Source organism: Micromonas commoda, chromosome 13, assembly GCF_000090985.2.
Source record: "Micromonas commoda chromosome 13, complete sequence".
Taxonomy (NCBI): Eukaryota; Viridiplantae; Chlorophyta; class Mamiellophyceae; order Mamiellales; family Mamiellaceae; genus Micromonas; species Micromonas commoda.
In genome coordinates, this window is record NC_013050.1 from 527046 (window position 1) to 546364 (window position 19319).

General features: G+C 67.1%; 12 protein-coding genes across 12 annotated transcripts; 7 read left to right on the plus strand and 5 right to left on the minus strand.

Annotated features, from left to right (window-relative positions):
• Positions 1–86: 86 nt before the first annotated feature.
• On the minus strand, positions 87–3185 carry MICPUN_63627 (predicted protein; the record flags this gene model as incomplete). The annotated part of the gene is made up of 1 exon (XM_002505711.1): positions 87–3185. The coding sequence occupies one exon, from the start codon at positions 3183–3185 to the stop codon at positions 87–89; it is 3099 nt and encodes a 1032-aa protein (XP_002505757.1).
• Positions 3186–3348: 163 nt separating this feature from the next.
• Positions 3349–4641, plus strand: MICPUN_63628 (predicted protein; the record flags this gene model as incomplete). The annotated part of the gene is made up of 1 exon (XM_002505465.1): positions 3349–4641. One exon carries the CDS (start codon positions 3349–3351, stop codon positions 4639–4641), a length of 1293 nt encoding a protein of 430 aa, XP_002505511.1.
• Positions 4642–4791: 150 nt separating this feature from the next.
• MICPUN_63629 (predicted protein) lies at positions 4792–6093 on the plus strand (the record flags this gene model as incomplete). Its single annotated transcript, XM_002505466.1, has 1 exon — positions 4792–6093. One exon carries the CDS (start codon positions 4792–4794, stop codon positions 6091–6093), a length of 1302 nt encoding a protein of 433 aa, XP_002505512.1.
• A 54-nt stretch (positions 6094–6147) lies between these two features.
• Positions 6148–7115, minus strand: MICPUN_63630 (predicted protein; the record flags this gene model as incomplete). The annotated part of the gene is made up of 2 exons (XM_002505712.1): positions 6148–6174; positions 6240–7115. The coding sequence occupies 2 exons, from the start codon at positions 7113–7115 to the stop codon at positions 6148–6150; spliced, it is 903 nt and encodes a 300-aa protein (XP_002505758.1).
• Positions 7116–7221: 106 nt separating this feature from the next.
• Positions 7222–8999, minus strand: MICPUN_109373 (predicted protein). Its single transcript, XM_002505713.1, has 2 exons — positions 8716–8999; positions 7222–8504 (listed from the first exon to the last, which is right to left on the minus strand). The coding sequence occupies exons 1-2, from the start codon at positions 8924–8926 to the stop codon at positions 7435–7437; spliced, it is 1281 nt and encodes a 426-aa protein (XP_002505759.1). The 5' UTR covers positions 8927–8999; the 3' UTR covers positions 7222–7434.
• A 456-nt stretch (positions 9000–9455) lies between these two features.
• On the plus strand, positions 9456–10781 carry MICPUN_63632 (predicted protein; the record flags this gene model as incomplete). The annotated part of the gene is made up of 1 exon (XM_002505467.1): positions 9456–10781. The coding sequence occupies one exon, from the start codon at positions 9456–9458 to the stop codon at positions 10779–10781; it is 1326 nt and encodes a 441-aa protein (XP_002505513.1).
• Positions 10782–10880: 99 nt separating this feature from the next.
• MICPUN_109374 (predicted protein) lies at positions 10881–11995 on the plus strand. Its single transcript, XM_002505468.1, has one exon. The coding sequence runs from the start codon at positions 10897–10899 to the stop codon at positions 11953–11955; it is 1059 nt and encodes a 352-aa protein (XP_002505514.1). The 5' UTR covers positions 10881–10896; the 3' UTR covers positions 11956–11995.
• An 89-nt stretch (positions 11996–12084) lies between these two features.
• MICPUN_63634 (predicted protein) lies at positions 12085–13629 on the plus strand (the record flags this gene model as incomplete). The annotated part of the gene is made up of 1 exon (XM_002505469.1): positions 12085–13629. The coding sequence occupies one exon, from the start codon at positions 12085–12087 to the stop codon at positions 13627–13629; it is 1545 nt and encodes a 514-aa protein (XP_002505515.1).
• Positions 13630–13689: 60 nt separating this feature from the next.
• On the minus strand, positions 13690–14922 carry MICPUN_63635 (predicted protein; the record flags this gene model as incomplete). The annotated part of the gene is made up of 1 exon (XM_002505714.1): positions 13690–14922. One exon carries the CDS (start codon positions 14920–14922, stop codon positions 13690–13692), a length of 1233 nt encoding a protein of 410 aa, XP_002505760.1.
• Positions 14923–15133: 211 nt separating this feature from the next.
• MICPUN_103819 (predicted protein) lies at positions 15134–15856 on the minus strand (the record flags this gene model as incomplete). The annotated part of the gene is made up of 1 exon (XM_002505715.1): positions 15134–15856. One exon carries the CDS (start codon positions 15854–15856, stop codon positions 15134–15136), a length of 723 nt encoding a protein of 240 aa, XP_002505761.1.
• A 573-nt stretch (positions 15857–16429) lies between these two features.
• On the plus strand, positions 16430–16882 carry MICPUN_63637 (predicted protein; the record flags this gene model as incomplete). The annotated part of the gene is made up of 1 exon (XM_002505470.1): positions 16430–16882. The coding sequence occupies one exon, from the start codon at positions 16430–16432 to the stop codon at positions 16880–16882; it is 453 nt and encodes a 150-aa protein (XP_002505516.1).
• Positions 16883–18034: 1152 nt separating this feature from the next.
• On the plus strand, positions 18035–19186 carry MICPUN_87459 (predicted protein; the record flags this gene model as incomplete). The annotated part of the gene is made up of 1 exon (XM_002505471.1): positions 18035–19186. One exon carries the CDS (start codon positions 18035–18037, stop codon positions 19184–19186), a length of 1152 nt encoding a protein of 383 aa, XP_002505517.1.
• Positions 19187–19319: the final 133 nt, after the last annotated feature.

Below are 19319 nucleotides of genomic sequence, written 5' to 3' on the forward strand. Positions count from 1 at the left end.
TCAACGTTTTAACTTTCAAAGTGACTCACCGGTGCGTTCAAAAACCGAGCCGCGTCCACCCCTCACCCGCCTTTAAAAACCCTTTCTCACCCGCCCTCCCCGCCTTCGGCCTCCTCCTCGAGCGTCCCGAGGTACCACACCAACGCTCGTCTCAAGCGCCGGCACGCCCTCCTGTCGAACCGAAGCGCGGACGCCCCGCCGCCCCGCCCCGTCTTCCACGCCAGACACCGAACCAGTCGCTCGCACGCGCCCGAGCGATCGTCGAGCATCGATCGCGCGACGTCCCGAGGAAGATGCGCGGCGTCGCAGTAGGCGACCGCGAGCGCCATCGGATCCTCCTCCATCAGGTGGTCCAGCGGGATGTTATCCGGTGAAACGAGCGGCTCGTCGTTGGCGTTCGCCGCGCAGATCTGCGCGATGGTGGGCTCGTACCCGCGGATGTCCAAGTCGCTCTCGCGCAACTCCGGTTCAATCACCCCGTCCCTCATCAACTCCCTGTGCCGTCGCGCCAGGTCTCTCGCGCGCCACTCCAAGGCTTCCTCGGTGGCCCATCCCCCTCCCGGGACGGCGCGAACCTCGTACCGTGCCGACCACTCGTCGTCGTCCGACTCGTTCGCCTCGGATTCCGAATCGAGCGTCGGGTCCATGAAGATCTTCATCGATTCCTCGTTCGCCAGTTCGTCCAGGTACGCGTGGTACTCCTCGCACTCCTCCCTCAGCTCCGTCTCGCTCGTCGGCAACGACGGGGGCTCGTCGGCGCGCAGCGCGCATCGCAGGTAGCCGTCGAGGCTCAGCGAGTGGTCCGCGTTCGGGTTCAGCGGTTCACCCGTCTCGTGGTCCACCAAAAAGTTTTGCAACGCGAATCGCATCGCGTTGGCGGGATGCCACGGGCTCGAACGTTCGTCGTACGTCACGTCCTCTGGACGACGCTCCACGATCTCGATCCCGGCGTACGCCTTCAGCAGCCCCGCGACGTCGATCGTGCCGTCGGGTAAGAGGCGCCGGATGTCCGGGTTTTCCGCGAAGAACGACCGGCCCGCCATCGGATCCGAACCGCGCCGTTCCTCTGGCGCCGGCTGCGGTTCCGGCGGTTCCGGCGGTTCCGGCGCCGGTCGCGACGGTTCGGGTTCCGATCGTCGCGACGGTTCGGGTTCGTCTGGCGGGGCCGGCGGCGCGTACGCGGTCGTCGGTATCCCGCCCCCGTCCCTCGCGCCGGCCTCCTCCTCCGCGGTGAGCTCGCGGCCCACGAACATTCGCATCAAAAGCGTCGGGTCCAGTCCAGACTCGGACTCGGCGCCGCCGGGGAGGACGGTCGTGGACTCCCTCGCGGGCTCGGGGGGAGGCGAACGCGGCGACGGGCCAGCGGGACGATGTGAAGGAGGGGAAGAGGGAGCGGGACGAGCAGGAGGAGGAGGAGGAGGAGGAGAAGGAGGAGGCTGTTCGCGCGTCCCCGTCGCCGGCTCGTCTTCCCCGTCGTCGCCCCGCTCGATCATCGTCGCGTTGACGTCGAACGACTCCACGGACTCGAAGTACTCCGAGTCCCTCCTCGACGCCGGCTCGTGCGACTCGTCCGGAAAGTCCGGAAAGTTTCCATCGATCTTTCCAGACGACTGAGACGTTCGATCCGCCGCGGACCCGTCGCTCCCCCGCGGGCTCGGCGCGATCACGACCGTCCCGGCGTCCGAAACCCTGGGCGATGCCCACGCCCCGTCGTCGTCGCCGTCGCCGGGAATCGAACCGACGACCGCGCCGTCGCCGCCGTCGTCGTCGGTTCGATTCCCGTTTTTCTTCTTCTCGTCGTCGTCCTCCAGCGAGACGAACACCTCCGGCGCGGGTAGCGGCGGATGCTTCGTCTGCGTTCCCGCCGGCGACTGCGGCGGCGACATGCTGTCCAGCGCAGCCTCGGCGGCGGCCATCGCCGCCGCCGCCATGGACGGATCGAAGCGGATCGTCGCGCTCGAGTGCTTCCGCGCGTGTCCGGGGCGACCGGGAGGCCCGGCGGGTCCGTTCGTCGTCGCGGGTCCGTTTGTCTCTCCCCCCACCGGCGCCGACGACGCGGCGATGTCCTTGACGATGACGGAACCGGTATCCGTGCTCATCGTGCTCCCCTGATCCGTCCTCGAGCTCAAATCCGTGCTCCGTACCGGCGCCGAGGACGACGCCGCGGGTTTCGCCCCGGACGCGCCTGCCTCGGCGGCTCTCCTCTTCTCCTCCTCTCTCCTCTTCTCCTCCCCCTCCCGCGCCTCCTCGCCGCCGCCGCCGCCGCCGCCGCCCTCCCCATCCTCCTCCTCCTTGCTCTTCCACCGCTTCGCCGCGACGATCATCGGCACAAGCCCGGCGCCGCTGCCGGCGGACGACTGCAGGAACCTGTGCGGCAGCAGCTCCGTCGCCGTCGGTCGCCGCGAGGTCTCCTTGCGAAGGCACTGCGCGACAAAGTCGTGGAACGCGGGTGACCACTCGGTTCTCTCTCCGCTTTTATCCACGAACGGTGACTCGTCGAGCCTCGGCGACGGCTCCCTGGTGATCATGAAGATGACGCGCATGGGGTGGACGTTGTGCCGCGGGGGTTGGACCTCCGCCATCTCGATGGCGGAGATGCCCAGCGCCCACACGTCCACCTTGCCGTCGTACCTCGATTCCTGGATGACCTCGGGCGCCATCCAGTGTGGGGTGCCGATGAAGGTGTTGCGCTTGCTCATCGTCCGCGTGAGCTGAGCGGCGACGCCGAAGTCGGCGAGCTTGACGCCGCCGCTCTCGGTGAGTAAGATGTTGCTGCACTTGATGTCCCTGTGCACCTTGAAGATGGAGTGGAGGTACACGAGTCCCTTGAGCGTCTCGCCGCAGAGGTACGCGATCTGAGCCTCGCGCAGGGGCCTGTTGGACGCGCTGAGGATGTCGCGGACGCTCCCCCCGCCGCAATGCTCCATGACGATCCAGAGGTACTCGGTGCCCGTGAAGCTGCCGAAGTATCGCACCACGTTCGGGTGGACGCACTCCCGCAGCACCGCGATCTCACGCCGGATGTCCTCCAGGCCCTCCTCGTCCTCTCCGGAGAGCGGGATGACCTTGACGGCGACGATCGTGCCGCTGGGTCGATGCCGCGCCTTGTACACGGCGCCGTAGCTCCCCTTGCCAAGCTGCTCGAGCAGCTCGAACAGGTCCTCGGGGCGGCCAGCCGGCTCCATGGCTGCCCCTCGACCCCTGCCCCTGCGCGCCAATTCAATGTGCCCTTTTCGTTCGTGCCGTGGGGCCGTCCGATGCTCGTAAACTCGCGGGCTCGTCACAACGCGACGCCCCAGTCGGGGAAGGCTGGGAAACATGGCTTCCCCCGCGACGATATCGGCTCCGATGTCGGCTCCGATGTCGGCTCCGTCCATCGTCCCGCGATGTCCGGATCGCGTCTCGCGTCGTCCGCATCGGCCGTGCATCCGCGTCGGTTTCTCCGTCAAGGGAGAACCCGACACGCCCTCGCGCGAAGAGCTCGGGTGGCGATGCCCCCCCGGCCTGCCCCCCAAGGCGTGGTCCACCCGGTTCCACGTCCTCGCGGACATGATCGCATCGACCGACGCATTCGCATCGTCGTCGTCGTCATCGAAGGTCGTCGCCGACCTGGGATGCGGCCACGGCATGCTCGCGCTGGGTCTCGCCGCGTCCGGGAGGGTGAGCAGGGCCATCGCCATCGACGTCTCCCCGGACGAGATCGAGGTCGCGAACGCCAAGGCGGCGCGGGCGAACGAGGCCGTCGCGGAGTTACTCGGAGCGACGTCGCCGCTGCCCGTCGACGTGCGCCTCGGCGACGGCGCGCGCGCGCTCGTCCCGGAGGACGCCGCGGACGTCGTGTGCGTCGCGGGCGTCGGCGGTCGGACGATGATCAAGATGCTAAAAGCCGCCGGGCTCGACAAACCCAAACCTACCGGCGTTCGCACCGACGGGGGTGCCGACGGGGGTGCCGACGGGGGTGCCGACGCGTGCGCGGGGGTGACCGCGCTGGTGCTGAACCCGCCCGCGACGGACGTTCCAAGTGTTCGCGCGTGGCTCATCGAGACGAACGCGTGGATCGTTCGCGACGAGCGACTCGTCGTCGAGAACGAGCAGATGCACGCGATGGTCGCGGCGACCAGGCGCGACGTTTCAGATCTCCTCGAGGCACCGGTCCCGGCGGCGAGCGATGCGCCGGTTCGGGTCGTGGAACGTGAACCGGCGCACGACGCGGACGACGACGCGCGTTGGGGCGGCGATGGGAGCTGCGCGGGGGGCGGTGGCGAGTTCGCCGTCGTCGCCGACGTTCACGTGGGCCCCGTCCTTCGGGTCGTCAAACCCAAAATCCTGGGTCTGTACCTCCGAAACCGGGTGGAGTACTTCGAGAACCGACGCCGCGGCGCGCTGGACGAACTGAGGAGGTGTCAGGAGGCGGAGGCGAGGTCGCCGGCGGTGGAGTGTTCGCTCGCGCTGAGCTCGGAGGATGAGGACGCGGCGAGTTTTTTGGTCGAGGCGCGCGCTCGGCGGCGGCGGGCGCAGGCGGAGGTGACGCGCCTGTCGAAGATCGTCGGGGTGATGTCGACGGTGCTCGGGGAGGTGAACATGAAGGCGCTGGAGGAGGCCGGGCTCGGCGGGACCCTGGACCTGCCCCAGGCGAGGTAGTCGCGGAGGTAGTTACTGTTGTCGAGTCGGTTTTTAGATTGCCGCGACTTCTGATTGGCTGCCAAAATCTGCCAGGTGGACTCGCGCCAGTTTCGCGCTCGGCACAAGAGCGCGGCACGAGTGCGTTCCGCTCGCATCGCGCGCGCCGACATGTCCGCGTCGCGCACCGCTCGTGCGGTATCCGGCGCGAGCCTCGGCTCCGGCGCGAGGCCGCTTCGCCGTCGCGCTCGCGCGCTCGTCCGCGCACCGAACGGGTCGCATCCGACGAAGAAAGTTCCCTCGACGGTGATCCGATGCGCGTCGAAGGTTGCCAGACAGGGCGCCTACCGCGTCACCGACTTGCCGGAGGACGAATCCGACCTGCTCGCGCGCATCCACACCAGCATCCAGGCCGCGCTCTCCGACGGTAAGGTCCTGCTCGACGTCGAGGTTCCCGTGCAGTACTTCGACGGCGTGGTCGGTGTAGGCGGCCAGGACAGCATCGCGATTAGCGAGTTCAACGCCTGCATGTCGGTGCTCCGGAAGATCGTCCGATTGTTCGAGTGGCTCGGCCAAGCGGAGAGCGTCCGCGTGTTCTTTCCGGACGCCGCCGAGTGCTCCATCGCGCTCAAGGGCGCGGGGTTGAACCCCGTGTCCGGGCAGTGGGAGCAAGCGGCGACGTTCCACGATTGGCCGGGAGCCGTCGACTACCTCCTGCGAGACGACTTCGTGTCCCAGACTAGTCGCAAGGCGTACGGGTACGCGGACTTGCCGGACTTTCTCGCGGGTAAGCGCGACGTGGAGCAGACGGCGGAGGTGGCGGACAGGCTGTACGTCGTGGGATACCCGTACGATAACACCGGGGAGATGGAGCAGGTGATGCGACTGTGGGAAGAACACGCGCGGCCCATCTTAGTCTTCAACGGCAACCTGGACGGCGTTCGCACATCCTTCGCCCCGTTCGGCAAGGCCAAGAAGCTGAAGCACGAGTTCGTGCCCAAGTTCACCACCGCGTTTTACGTGCACAAGTTCGCCGCGGGCGCGGCGCCGGGCCTCCTCTACAGGCAGTACCCTTCGCCGTGGCGCGTGTATCGCGCGGTTAAGGGCGGAGGGATGGAATGCGTGGCTGAATACGACGAGAGGCCGGAGCTACGGGACGTCGCGATGCAGTTCTTCTCGGGCGGTCTGACCACGACGGAGGTGGCGGTGTCCACGTCCCCGCCGGTGGAGCTCACCGAAGATAACACGCGGTACTACGAGGCGCTGGGCGTGGACAAAGGATGCTCCGATCGAAAGGCGCTCGCGGCGGCGTACCGGGACAAGGCCAGGGAGTTGCACCCGGATGCGCCGAACGGCGACGCGATGGCGTTCTACGAGCTGTCCAAGGCGTACGCCGTGTTGAGGGACGACGAAAAGCGCGCCAAGTACGACGAGTTCGGCGAACGTTGGGTGCTCGAGACGTCGTCAAAGTGAGCGCGCAGCCGCGAGTGTTCGTTATTCGTTGAAAAAGTTTGGGTTACCTAGTTGTCATCCGCCACGTCCACCAGGAGTTCCCTGGATAACACCTCCGCCTTGGCGTGGATCTTGAGCGACTCGGTCGTGAGCTGCTCCATCTTCACGCTCGCCACCTTCATCTCCGTCGCGAAGGCGTTCGTGAGCATCTGCTTCCTTTTCGCCGGGTCTTTGAGCACCCCAGACATAAACTCCCCGTCAAACGCGAAGGAATACGTCATCAAGAGCTCCTCCCCCGCCCTCACCTCCTTGCTCGTCGCGATGGCCACCACCCCGGACGGGAACGGCACCGCGTGACAGTTGGTTTCGTTCGTCGTCTTCACGAGGTACCGCCGCGCGTGTTCGATGTCGTCGGCGTCGGAGGGAGGCGCGCACGCGTCGTTGACGAGGTGGCCGAGGAACCCGGGCAGGATGGGCAGCGTCGGGTCCGCTTCGAGGCGAAGGACGGCGTTCGCCCACGTGGTACTGCCGTTGAACATGGCGTAGTCGGGTTTGGGTTCGGCGTACGTCTCGGATCGCCAGACGGACGCCGGCGCGCGGTCGTCGTCCCGCGCCGCCCGCAGCGACACCTCGTTCGTGGCTGGGTAGAGCGTGACGATCTCGTGAGGTTTCAGGTCCCTCGTGGCGAACACGCCGAGGCCGTCGCACACCGTGCTGGGTCCCTCGCGGACGGCGTCGACGTCGACGTGAAGGTACGGAAGGAAATCCGGGATCTCGCGAAGCGCCTGGAGGTGCCTCGCCACCGCCGCGACCAGACGCGCCTGGTCCCCATCGTACAGCCGCATCTGCGAGATCCCGCCCGCCGAGAACATCCTCTCGGCGACGTTGCGACCCTTTGGCATGAGCTGGTTCGGGCCGGGTTTCGGAGGCTTGGGGCGAGTCGTGGGCGGAGAAGACGTCTTAACGGGGGGCGGGGGCTTCTCCATCGCGCAGAGCGGGCCCGCACGCCGGGGTGCGCAGCGCGACGACACGAACGTCGCCATGGGATTGTGAACGATATCTGCCGGAGCACGGACGGTCCGATGACAGGAGGTTTTGTCCTCTGTCGTTTTCACGACGCGAGCGCCCGAGAGTCGAAGGTAATAGAGTCTGTTAGATCTGTATCTTTGTTTCAAGATGTGTACAACTACGCGTTATTAGGCGTTCGCGACGGCTCCCGAGTCGCGCGTCGCCGCCGCCGAGCGACGCGCGCCTCTCTTCTTCTTCTTCGTCCCATCCATCCATCCATCCGTCGGTTTGCCGAAACCCCATCGATCCCGTTCCATTCTCCGCGCCCCTCTCGCAATCCTTCGCCACTCGTGATCACGCGGGCATGTAGGTTGAGGTATCGATCTGCTCGGGCAGCTCCTTGATCTCCACCTCGAACCTCGCGTGCACGGCGTCGAGGACCGCGGTGTCCTCGTCGGAGGAGAGGAAGGTGATCGCCAGGCCCTTGGTACCGAATCGACCGGCTCGGCCCACGCGATGGAGGTAGGTGTCTGCTCCGTCGGGCATGTCGTAGTTGATGACGATGTTGACGCGCTCGATGTCGATGCCGCGCGCGACGAGGTCGGTCGCGACGAGGATGCGCTTGTTACCCTCCTTGAACGATTTGTACCGCGCCAGGCGCTCCTCCTGCGACATGCCGCGGTGGATGGCGATGGACGGAAAGTTGCACTCGGTGAGGAGCTTGTCGAGGTACGTGCAGCGCTGCACGGACTTGACGAAGATGACCACCTGGTTGAACATGAGCGCGTCGAGGAGGTCATTGAGTTTGCGGTTCTTCTCCGCCTCGGTCAGCTTGATGTAGTGCTGGACGAGGCCGTGGAGGGTGAGCTTGGTCTCGTCGTCGACGTAAATCTCCATAGGGTCGTTCATAAACTTTTTGATCACGGGGCGAATCTCCTTGGACAGCGTGGCGGAGAACATCATGACCTGCTTGTCGTGCGGGGTCATCTTGAAGATCTCCTGGACGTCCGCGCGCATGTCGAGCTGCTCGAGCATCTTATCGCACTCGTCGAGGATGAAGTGGCCGCACTGCTTGAGGGAGATGTCGCCGTCCTTGGCCAGCGCCTTGCAGCGGCCGGGGGTGGCGACGATGATGCTCGGGGGCTTCTCCTTGAGCTCCGCCTTCTGCTGCTTGATGTTGACGCCGCCGAAGATGACGGCGACGTTCACCGCGGGGAGGTACGCGCTGAAGCGCTCGAACTCGTGCTTGATCTGGTACGCCAGCTCGCGCGTGTGGCAGAGGATCAGCGCGCCAACCTCGCCCGGGACGGGCTCGAGCTGCTGGAGGACCGCGAGCACGAACACCGCGGTCTTGCCCATGCCGGACTTGGCCTGGCAGATGACGTCCATGCCCAGGATCGCCTGGGGGATGCACTCGTGCTGAACTGTTAAAGCCGTGACAGATGGGACGGGGAACGGTCAGGACGCGGATCGGATCGGGGCGCGGCGGCGGCGCGTCGCGGCGAGATCTTGGCGCCAAAAAAGCGCCGGGCGCAATTGTCGCAATTAATTAATTTTCCACGACCGATCGCGCGCGCGCGATCGCGCGGCGCGCGGGCGGGGAACGGCACACGCGAGGTCGCCGACGTAACGTACCCTCGGAGGGATGCTCGAAGCCGCAGTCGACGATCGCGCGGAGCAGCTCGGGCTTCAGGAGGAAATCGCGGAAGCCCGTCGAGTGGATCCCGACGTATCCCTTCTTCACAGCCTCGCCGGACTTGGCTCCCGCGCCTTCGTCGGCCGCGACCTCCTCCTCCTCGTAGTCGAGGAGCTCCTCGTCCTCTTCGACGGGCTTGTCGTCAGCCATCTTGACGTGTGCGTGGTTTCGCGGCGGTGCGTGTAGATCGGTGACGAGGGCGACGTCTCGGTGGGGACGCGCGCGCGGTGTGTCCGATCGTCGGGCGGGAGGGATCGCGATTTTATTAGGGAAGTTCTTCCGCCTGCTTTTTCTGCACGTGGCCGATTATTTTGCGCACTGGAAAATAGTTAGTCATTATCAATTACTGTTAATGTTTATATTCATCTCGTATTTCTAACTGTCTACATGTGCACGAAGGGGCGCAAATAGCCAAAAAATAAAGTCAAACTTTCCCCACGCGTCGGAGGGAAAAGACGACCGAAAACGCTTGGCGCTGACCGAGCGACAGAAGGAGAGGGCGCCGCGTCGACACCGCGGGGGAACCGCGTCCCGGCGCCGCGGTCCCTCACGTCGTTTATCCCCCGACGCACCCGCGACGCTCTCGCTCGGTGTCCCTCGAGGCGGCCGTCGAGCGCGATACGCGCCCCGAGTCAGCGGTGGGCACCGACCAACGGCACAAACCGACGAACGACGAACGATGACCGAGCCGAGGCGGCGAGCGCTCGGGTGGATAGGGACGAGGCTCTCGGACCACAGGGCGGAGCTGGTCGAGGTGCGGGACGAGGTGGACTCCATGCGCCGCGCGATGGACGAGAGGATCGCCACCGCGGGCAAGGCGCTCACCCGCCTCGCCGCGGAGCGGGGCGACCTGCAGCGCGAGCGGGATCTGCTCAGGCAGTCCCTCGCGGAGAAGTCGAGGGTCGCCGCGCGCCTGCGGCTGGAGCTCGAGCAGGCCCGCGCGCACAACGAGGAGCTACTCGCCCAGACGCTCCCCGCCGCGCTGCAGGTCGCGACGCAAATCTCCGACGATCCGACGTCGCCGCCGGAGAAGTCGGGCTTTCGCCAGAACCTCGCCATGGCGGGCGAGTTGAGGGACGCGAGGGCCGAGGCGGCGGCGCTCAAGGCGAAGCTGGAGGAGGCCGAGGAGGACGCCGCGCGCCACTCGTCTCGCGCCGCGCTCGGGGCCTTACCCTACGAGGCGGAGACGCGCGCGCTTCGAGCGGAGCTAAACGCCGCCGCCGCCGAATTGACCCGCGCCAAAGACGCGTTGGCTCGCGCCGAGGACGAACGGACCCGATCGGAGGAGTCGCATCGCGCCGAGGTTCGCGAGCTGACGCGGCGGCACGACGATGCGATGGCGGCGATGGCGGCGCGTCGTTCGAACGACGACGAGGCGGCGGCGAAGAGGGAGCTCCTGAGGGCGCACGCGGAGGAGAGCGCGGCGCTTCGCGCGGAGACTCGGGATTCGAAGGCGGCGGCGGCGAGGGCGGAGGCGGCGGCGGAGGCGGCGAGGGCGCAGCTGGCGTCCCTCGAAGAGGCGGCGAGGGGACGCGACGCGCGAGTCGAGGAGGTCGTGGGCGTCGCGGACGCGCTCCGCGCCGAGTTGGAGGCGGAGAAGGCGAAGGCGGAGTCGGCGGCTGCGAAGGCTGCGGCGGAGACGGAGCGGTTGCGCTCTGAGCTCGTCGCGGCTCGTCACACGCAGATCCTCCCCGACCTCGCCGCGCTGGACGAGATGGAGTCGCGGTTGCACTCGCTGGCGGGAACGTTGAGGGCGAGGGAGAGAGAGGTGGCGTCGTTGAACGGCGTCGTCGAGGCGCAGGTCATGGAGCGCAGGGCGTTGGCGGAGGAGCTGCGAAACGCGCGGGAGGAGGCGGCGGCGCTCAAGGCGGCGATTGAGAAGGAGCGAGAGCTTCGGAGGCGCGCGCCCCCCCGGGGGTCGCAGAACGGGGGCGGGAACGGGGGCGGGAAGGACAGGCCGATGACCAAGTCCATGTCCCGCGCGTTCAAGACACTGAGGTATTAGGCGCGGACGGAAGCTGTGAGCCACAAATTTTCCCGAAGTCTCCCAGAAAATATCGATCGATTCGCCTCGAAGCGTCGCGCTCACACGGCGCCGCGCAGTCGCGCGCGCGTCCGGAATGTCCTCCGCGGAGGACCCCAACGTCCTCGCGGATGCGCTCGGGGCCGTGGACGTCGCCGACGACGCGCCGAGCGCGCCCGTTCGCTTCGTCGACGGCACGTCGACCCCGACGATTGAGGACGAGCCCGCGGACGACGCCGAGCGCGACGCCCTCGAGGCTTTCCGCGAGCGCTTGGCGAAGGACGGGGTGCAGATCCCGCGCACAATGTCCGCGAACGGCGGCGAACCCGGCGTTTGCCTCCGCTTCCTCCGCGCGCGCAAGCTCAAGGTGGAGAAGGCGCTCAAGATGCTGCGGGACTGCCTGGCTTGGCGCGAGGCGAACGACGTGGACGCCTTGCTGGACGAACCGCTCGACCTGGAGGAGTTCAAGACGAACGCGCGGATGTATCCGGCGTCGTATCACGGCCGCGACGTCCTCGGCCGGCCGGTGTACATCGAGCGCACGGGCAGCGCCAAGTTCGCGGACCTCGTCAAGAAGCTCGGCCACGACGGCTTCGTCAAGATGCACCTGCGCGCCATGGAGTACCAATCCCGCGTCCTCCTCCCGGCCGCCAGCGCCGACGCCGGGACGCTCGTGTCCAAGATGTGCAACGTCATCGACGTCGGCGAACTGTCCCTCTACGACACCGTGTCCCACTCGGAGGTGCTGGCGGTGTTGAGGAAGATCGCGCAGATCGACCAGGACTATTACCCGGAGAACCTGGGCGTGACGCTCGTGGCGCACGCGCCGTGGAGTTTCACCACCGCGTGGAGCATCGTCAAGGTGTTCCTGGACGCGAAGACCGCTGCCAAGTTCAAGGTGCTCGGCACCGGCGCCGCCGGGGTGGAGAAGCTGACGAAGGTGCTTGGCGAGGGCAAGGTCCCGGCGTTTTTGGGCGGGACGTGCGCGTGCGCGGGTGGGTGCGTGTGTTGCGATCCGAGGGTGGGCGAGACCCCGGACGTGCTCACGACGGAGCAGGTGCAGTACGCGAGGTTCGCGGCGCGGCGACGACGCGGGATTGGGGACGGGGAGGTTGCGGGTTCGAACACCGGCGGGGGCGCGAAGGCGGTTGAGTAGGTAAATCTTTCGTTGTTGAAATTTCGAGTCATCAAGCGCGACGATGTTCGTTCACGTCGACAGAGGCGCGCGCGCGCGCGAGGCGAGGGGTGCGGTCGCCGCGTTCCGCGCACGCGCGAGGACGCCGCGATGCAGAGCTCGTTCCAGCGCCGCGGGCGTCGCTTCCAGAAGAAGGCCGCGGCTGATGTGGGCGCGCCCGACCGAGGCGCGGGAGCGGATGCCGCCGCCGCCGCCGCTGCTCACGCGGCGTCGCGGGGGCCTACCCACCCGTCGCCGTCCCCCCTGGACGCGGTCGCGCCGCGCGTGGACGTCCCCGCGACGCACGTCGCCGGCACGCGCCCGGGCCTCCACGGCCACACGCTCGTGAGCTCGGGCCTCGCGGACCTCGACAACCTGCTCGGCGGCGGCGTCCCGCTCGGCACCGTCGTCGTGTTGGGAACCGACGGCGATCCCGCGTCCGCGGGTGGCAACGCGTGCACGCTGCTGCGATACTTCGTCGCGGAGGGGTGCGCCAGCGGGCACGCGGGGATGTGGATACACCCGGGGGGAGGTGGGGCGCGCGCCGGGTCGGGTGGGTCGAGGAGCGTCGCGCGGACGCTCCCGCGCGTCGTCGTCGACAAGGCGCGCGCGGAAGACGACGACGACGACGACGGGAGCGCTCGTCGCGACGCGAACGGCGACGCGAACGGCGACGGCCTTCGCATCGCGTGGCAGTACAGGAGGTACCTGCGCCAGGGCAAGGCGCTAGACGACGGCAGGGTGGGCGGCGCGAGGGACGGCCTGGGCGCGGGGCTCTCCACGTCCGGGGGCGGCGGGAGTTCGCCCTCTCGGAGACGAAACGACGGCGGCGTGCGACGATTGCCCGAGATTTGCCACCGGTTCGACCTCACGCGAGAGAGCGACCCGGCCGTTGTGGACGCCGCGGACCTTACATGCGTCGCGTTCAGGACCTTACCCGCGCTGGGGGATCAAACGCTCAAATTGAAAGCCGACGTCGACGGCGACTACGCGAGGGCGTACGAACGATGCCGCGCGTTCGTAGACGAATTACGTTTGCGTGACGTCGGCTCAAACGCTGTGGGACGGATAGCGATTCACCCCGGCGTCAACACGTCCATCGACGTCAGCGCCGCGCGATCCACCGTCCGGTTCCTCCGCGCGCTCCGCGGGCTCCTCCGGGGCACGCGCGTCTGCGCCGTGTGCGTCGTGTCCACGAAACAAGGCGGGCCGGACACAGCCGTGTCCCTGGCGGCGATGACGCACGTCGCCGACGCCCGCGTGGATGTCGAATCGCTGCCCGGCGCGCCGTGCGCGATGGAACAGACGCTGCCGGATCCGTTGCTGTGCGTCGGGTTGGTGCGCGTCGTGAAGATCGCGTTCCCCGGGGTGGCGGGCGCGTCGCCGCTGACGCGGATGGACCGAACGTACGCGCTGCAGCTGCGGCGGCGGCGGATGGCGCTCGCGCCGCTGCAGCTCTCGCCGGAGGATCATCGGCATGGAGGGGGACCGGGGGCGTCGGGCTCGGGCGGAGCGGGCGGGGTGAGGACGAGCAATCTGGGCGCGGGGGGGCGTCGTATTGAGGCGGGTTCGACGGGGAAGAAGTCGGGGAAGTCGGGCGGTTTATGCGGGAGCGGTCCGGCGGGGGACCCGAGGAACGACCCCCTCGACTTCTGACTCGTACGTACGCGCGTCGTAAAACGGCTCAAATAAAGCTAACGTCAGAGTAGCGCCACGTCACCCCGTCGCCTTGGCGACCTGCTTCGCCAGCTTGGCCATCGCCGTTTCGAGTTTCGTCCACTCCTTGTCCAGCACCGTCCAGTCCACGCCGTCGTTGGACAGCACGTGCCCGTCGCCAATCGCGCCCGTGCCCCACAGCAACCCGCCCCACTTCACCCCGCAAAAGCCCAGCGAAGCCTTCGCGATCAACGCGGCGAAATACGCCGCCGCGACGTAAATCGCCGCCGTGCCGTAGGGCACGCGGTCCGTGAGCTGGGGCATGGTGACGTTGAAGACGGTGAACCCGCCGCTGTTGACGCGGCCCCGCATGCGTCCGCCGACCGAGTTTGGTATAAACCGGTGTCCGCCGTCGTCCGACTCGGATTCGGATCCCGAGTCGTCGTCGTCGTCCCCGCGGGAGGCTCGCCCCGCCCCGGACCGATCGCCCTCCCTCGCAGCCGCGCTCAGCGGGTCGTCCACCTCGTCGAGGGTCCGACGCCGGAGCCACGTGTGCGCGGTGCCGGGTGGCGCGCGCGGCAGGATCCCGGCGGTTCGATCCCCCGCCGGCGTCCGCAAAACGTGGGGCTTCTCCGTCGTCGTCGGCGGCGCGTCGGTGTCTGGGGCGTGGTGATCGTCGTCGTCGTCGCTGCCGGGCATCCACTCGTACCCGGCGGGTGCGGCGATCTTCGGCGAGAGGATGCCGCCGCCAGCTGTGCCGCCTCGTCTTCGCGCGTTGACGTTGGCGATCGGGGGACCCACGCTGACGTCGTCGCGCGCGGCGCCGAAGCTCACGCGCTTGTTGCGGGCGCCGGCGCCGGCGGCGGCGTCGTTCCCGCCCGAGCCCCTGACCTTGCGCACCGTCGCGGGAAGGTCCTCCTCCTCGTCGGTCTCGATGTCATTTTCCGTCGCCAAGTTCCCGTCGCGGTCCTCCTCCTCCTCCCCGCCCCCCTCCTCCGCGCGTACGAGGTCCAGGAGGTACTTCCTCGCCGGCGCGGTGAGCGCGTACTGCGCTCCGTCCTTACCGCCGTCCGCGATGTAACTCAGCGTCCGCCACTCCGTCGGCGTGACGACCCCTCCGTCCTGAACCTCCTCGAAGATGGCTTTGGCGACCGGCAGCGAGATCTTGTCCGCGTCGTCGGCGATTGCGAGCGCGCCGTCGTCGTAGCGCACGCCCTTGACCTGCCGGTACTGCTTCTTGGACGTGCCCGGGGTTTTACCTCCCCGGGACCGGGCGGCGGAGCGCGGCGCCATGGACGTTTCGAACCCCGGGGCGCGCTCTGCTCGAATGGGGAGACGTTGGCACGCAACGGTACAAAACGGCACCCGCACCAGCTACCCGCACCAGCGTTATATAGACTATATAGTCTAGCGTTAAGCGTTATATAGCGTTATATATAGCGTTATATATAGCGTTCGCGTGTTAACAATCAATCAAATCAAGGGTTCTCCGCGCTCTTCTCCCTCAGAAGATCTCTCCCCCGCACGCCTCCGCCAGGACGCGCCACATCATCTCCTTCGTTTCCCGGTCGGAGATGACCGCCTTCTCCGCCTTTGGACTCTTGAACGTCCCGCCGGTCGCGATGGCCACCGGAGGTCCGTACGACGTCAAGTGCTTGGGCTCGTAAAAATCCCCGGAACACGCATCCGGGTGGAGACACGCGCGCGTCAGCGGCAGAGACCCGTCCCTCGGCCCCTGCCCCGCGATCGTGAAGATCAGGTTAGCCTCCCACGCTCTCATGGTGTGGAACGAACGGTTCGTCGTGACTTGCAGCTCCGTGGCCGCCAGCCCCGGGGCCGCGACGAGCGATTTTATTTTGGAGGACTTTTCCGCGAGCTTCTCGCGGAAGAGCTCGGACAACATGGCGTTGGCCAACTTGGTCTGGCCGTACCTCTGCCACGCCGGACCCGCATTGAACATACCCGTCCCACCCGGGATGTCCCCTGCGAACGGCTTCGGCAACGGATGCTCAGCGCTCGTCTTCGCGAAGTAATCGCGAACGAGTTTTCCTTTGCTCGGGATCATGCGGGCGCTGGAGCTGTGCTGGACGACGCGCGCCTCGCCGTTTCGCTCCGCGGCGCGTTCCAACAGCGGAAACGTCTCCTTCAGGAGCAACATCTGCGCCAGGACGTTCACCTGCGCCTCGCGGTTGTACCCGTCCTCGGTGACCTCGTCTGGGGCTGCCATCGTGGCCGCGTTCAGGCAGAGCACGTCGAGACAGCCATCGGCGTTTTTCGCGCAGAGCCGCTCGAGCTCCGCGGAGCACCGCCGAACCGACGCGAAAGAGAGGAGGTCGCATTCGACAGTGTGGATCTCGGACGCGCACCCGTGCTCCTTCGCGAACGCGCGCACCTCCTCCTCGGCGGCGGCGCTGCGCGGAGACGCGCGGTTCAGGAGCACGACGTTCTTCGCGCCGAGAAGCGCGGCGTGCTTGGCGAGCCAGATCCCGCACCCGTTCGCCGTCGCGCCGGTCACGGCGACGGTCTTCCCGGCGGCGGCATCTTTGGGGATGTCGTTGGCGAAGTAATCCCTTCAATACGACGTCTTGTCGTACTTCGCACGCGAGTACGAGCCCCCCATGTCGCGTGAAGACGCGCGACTTGGTGTGAGTCATACTTGTAGGACGGCTTTTGGCTTTTGGCTTTTTGGGCAAGTTGGGGATTCTGGCCAAAGGGTCGCCACTTCGCGCCGCGCTTTGCCAAAGGGACGTCGTCCGGTTCAAAGGGACGTCGTCCGTTTCGCGCATTTGACCCTCGCGCCATGACGTCCAGGTCGCGCCTCGTCGACGATCCCGACGTGCGCGACGACGCGTCGGACGACGAGCGGGCGGCGAGGCTGGCTCGCCCGGACCCTCCTCCATCGGCGCCCGCCTCCGGGACCCGCGCCGGGGCGGCGGCGGCGAGCGAGCTTCCCGGCGACGTCGCCGGCGTCGGCGTCGCCAGCGGGATCGGGGAGGCGTCGAACGGAGGTCGGAGCAGGCGATTCGACTGGGGTTCTCGCCCGACGTCTCCGGAGGTGAGGGCGAGGCCGAACACGCCCGCCGATGCGATGGACGCGGGGCGCGCGCTGGGAGAGAGGTTGGCGTCCGTGGGAGGCGCGGGGTTGAGACGAGGCGGCGCGTGGGATTCGAGCGGCGTCGTGTGCGTCGCGATTGCCGCCGGGGTGGCGCTCCTGGCGGCTGGGTTAGCGCAGTTCGCCGTGAGCGGCGGTTGAGATTTTATGTAATGCGACGAGCGAGCAACCAAACTCCGCGCGGTCAACGCCGAGAGAAACGCATTCCCGATGCCGCGGGGTCGAGGCGAGGAGCGCGCGGCTTTGACCCGAGAGGTCCGGGATGCGTTCGCGCGGCTCACCCGGCAGGGTCTTGATCCCAACGACGCGGCGGCGCTCGCGCTGAAGCTCGCGGCGGGCATCGCGGAGTGGCCGCTCGACGTGCCCGCGTTCCTCGGAGCCGTCCAGCGGTGCAAGGACGCATCGCTCCGCTCGGGGGAGAAGCTTTCGGAGCACCTCGGCGTGAGCGACGCCATCGAGCGCGTCTTCTCCAGCGCGGATGCGCTCAACTCTAGCTTCATCGCGCCGTCGGAGCGTCGAGAAAGAAGCGACGGCGTCGGCGAAGACGACGGCGGCGACGACGACTCGCTCTCGTCGGAGGAGACAAATCCGCCGCTAGATCCCGCGACGAGACGGGTGAGGGACGCGCTCAAGCTTGACTTCGACGAGCTCCTAGACGTGTACCAAGCCGTCGAATCGCTCGGATCGCTGTTCGTCGGCATCCTCCTCGCGTCGTTCGCGCGGCTGCTGGAATCGTTGGGCGACGGTCCCACCGCGTGGTCGCGCGCCGGGCACTCCCTGATACGCCTCGTGCTGATCTTGCTCGAGTGCCCGGCGCTCATCGAACCCGCGCACTTTGACGTCCTCGGCTCGTTGCTCAAGCTCGCGGCGTCGCTGCCGTGCAGCGCGAAGGACGCGTTCGTGCGTTGCGTCCGGGCGTGTTACACGCGCGAGCGGTTCACGCGGACCCTAGCGGTGGTCCAGCAGTTTGTCACCGTGAGGGTGTACGAGTCCCGTCGCCACAGCTGTGTCGACGTGGCGTTGGAACACGCCACTTCGTTTCTTCGAGTGCTGTGGCTCGCGAACGAGGCTGGGGGTGCCGAGAGGGGTGCCGAGACGGATGCCGATGGGAGACCGTACGCGTTCGTGCCGCTCGCGGACTTTCGCGTGGACGCGGTGAACGGCGAAGGCTTCGACGCGAGGGAGGACTACCGCAGGTGGCGGCGGCCCGACCTGTTCACGTTTTCATTCTGCGATTTTCCCTTTGTCTACGACCAGGTGGCCAAGGCTAGGATACTGCAGCTGGAATCGGCGATGTTACAGGCGCACGTGTTCGAGCACTACGCGCTTGGTTCGCCGTTCGATCGCGCCGACGCGTGCGCCGTGTCCGACCTGGCGTGTCCGTACCTGAAGCTCGACGTGAGGCGGGACTGCCTGTTGGCGGATACCATGCGGCAGCTCGCGTATCACGTTCGCTGCGGCGACATCCGTAAGCCGTTACGCGTCCGTTTCGTGGGTGAAGAGGGCGTCGACGAGGGGGGCGTGCAGAAGGAGTTCTTCCAGCTCATCGCGCCGGAGGTGTTCAGCAAGCGCGTGGGATTCGAGTGGGACGACGAGACGAATTGTTGCTGGTTCGCCAAGGGTAAGCAGCCGTGGGCCGAGTACGAGCTGGCGGGCGTCATCGTTGGTTTGGCTGTGTACAACGGTCACGTTCTGGACCTCAGGTTACCGAAAGCGGCGTACAAGAAACTCACGGGCGAGAGGGTCGGGCTCGCCGACCTGCGCGACGTCGCGCCGTGGCACCACAACGCCGCGCTGTGCCTCCTTCGGTGCGAGAACGAAGACGAGTGCGCGAGCTTCGGTTTCTCCTTCTCCGCGTCGTACGTCGATGACGTGAGCGGCGAGACGGAGTGCGTGGATTTGCTCCCCCCGTGCGGCGAAGAGACGCGCGTGACGATGGCGAACAGGACAGAGTACGTTCACAGGTACGCGGAGTGGTACCTCGTCGACTCGGTCGCCGCGCAGTTTGACGCGTTTCGAGTTGGCTTTGAGCGCCTCTGCTCCGGTTCGTGCGTTTCGATGTTTCGTTCGGACGAGTTGGAGTCGGTCATCGTCGGCGCGCCGAGTTTGGACTTTCGCGCGCTGCAGGCGAACTGCTCGTACGAGGACGGCCTGTTGGTCGACTCCGACCTGTCGCGGTGGTTCTGGGACGTGGTGCACCTCGATTTGACGGCGCATCAGCGAAGGCGGCTGCTGTGTTTCGTCACCGGCTGCGACAGGGCTCCGGTTGCCGGGCTAGGTTCGGTTCGTCTGGCGTTGAGCGTCAACGGAAGCGACGACGCTCGTTTACCCACGGCGCACACGTGCTTCAACCACCTGATGCTGCCGAGGTACTCGTGCCGCGAAGTTCTGAGGGAGAGGCTGACGACGGCGATCGAGAACGCCGAAGGCTTCGGGCTGCAGTAGCGTTTTCAACTTCCTCACTCAGACGTCCCTTTTCATTGATGCGGACTGAGACCCGCGGAGACCTCTCGACTGCTCGACGATCACTCTCAGATCACTTACTCTCTTCACGCCTTGGTGCGCGCCCGAGCGACAA

Coding starts and splice junctions, on each gene's coding strand:
- MICPUN_109374 (XM_002505468.1), top strand. CDS start 10,897: ATGTCCTCCGCGGAGGACCCCAACGTCCTCGCGGATGCGCTCGGGGCC.
- MICPUN_109373 (XM_002505713.1), bottom strand. CDS start 8,926: ATGGCTGACGACAAGCCCGTCGAAGAGGACGAGGAGCTCCTCGACTAC. Junction 8,505..8,715: donor CTTCGAGCATCCCTCCGAGG/GTACGTTACGTC, acceptor CGGCTTTAACAG/TTCAGCACGAGTGCATCCCC.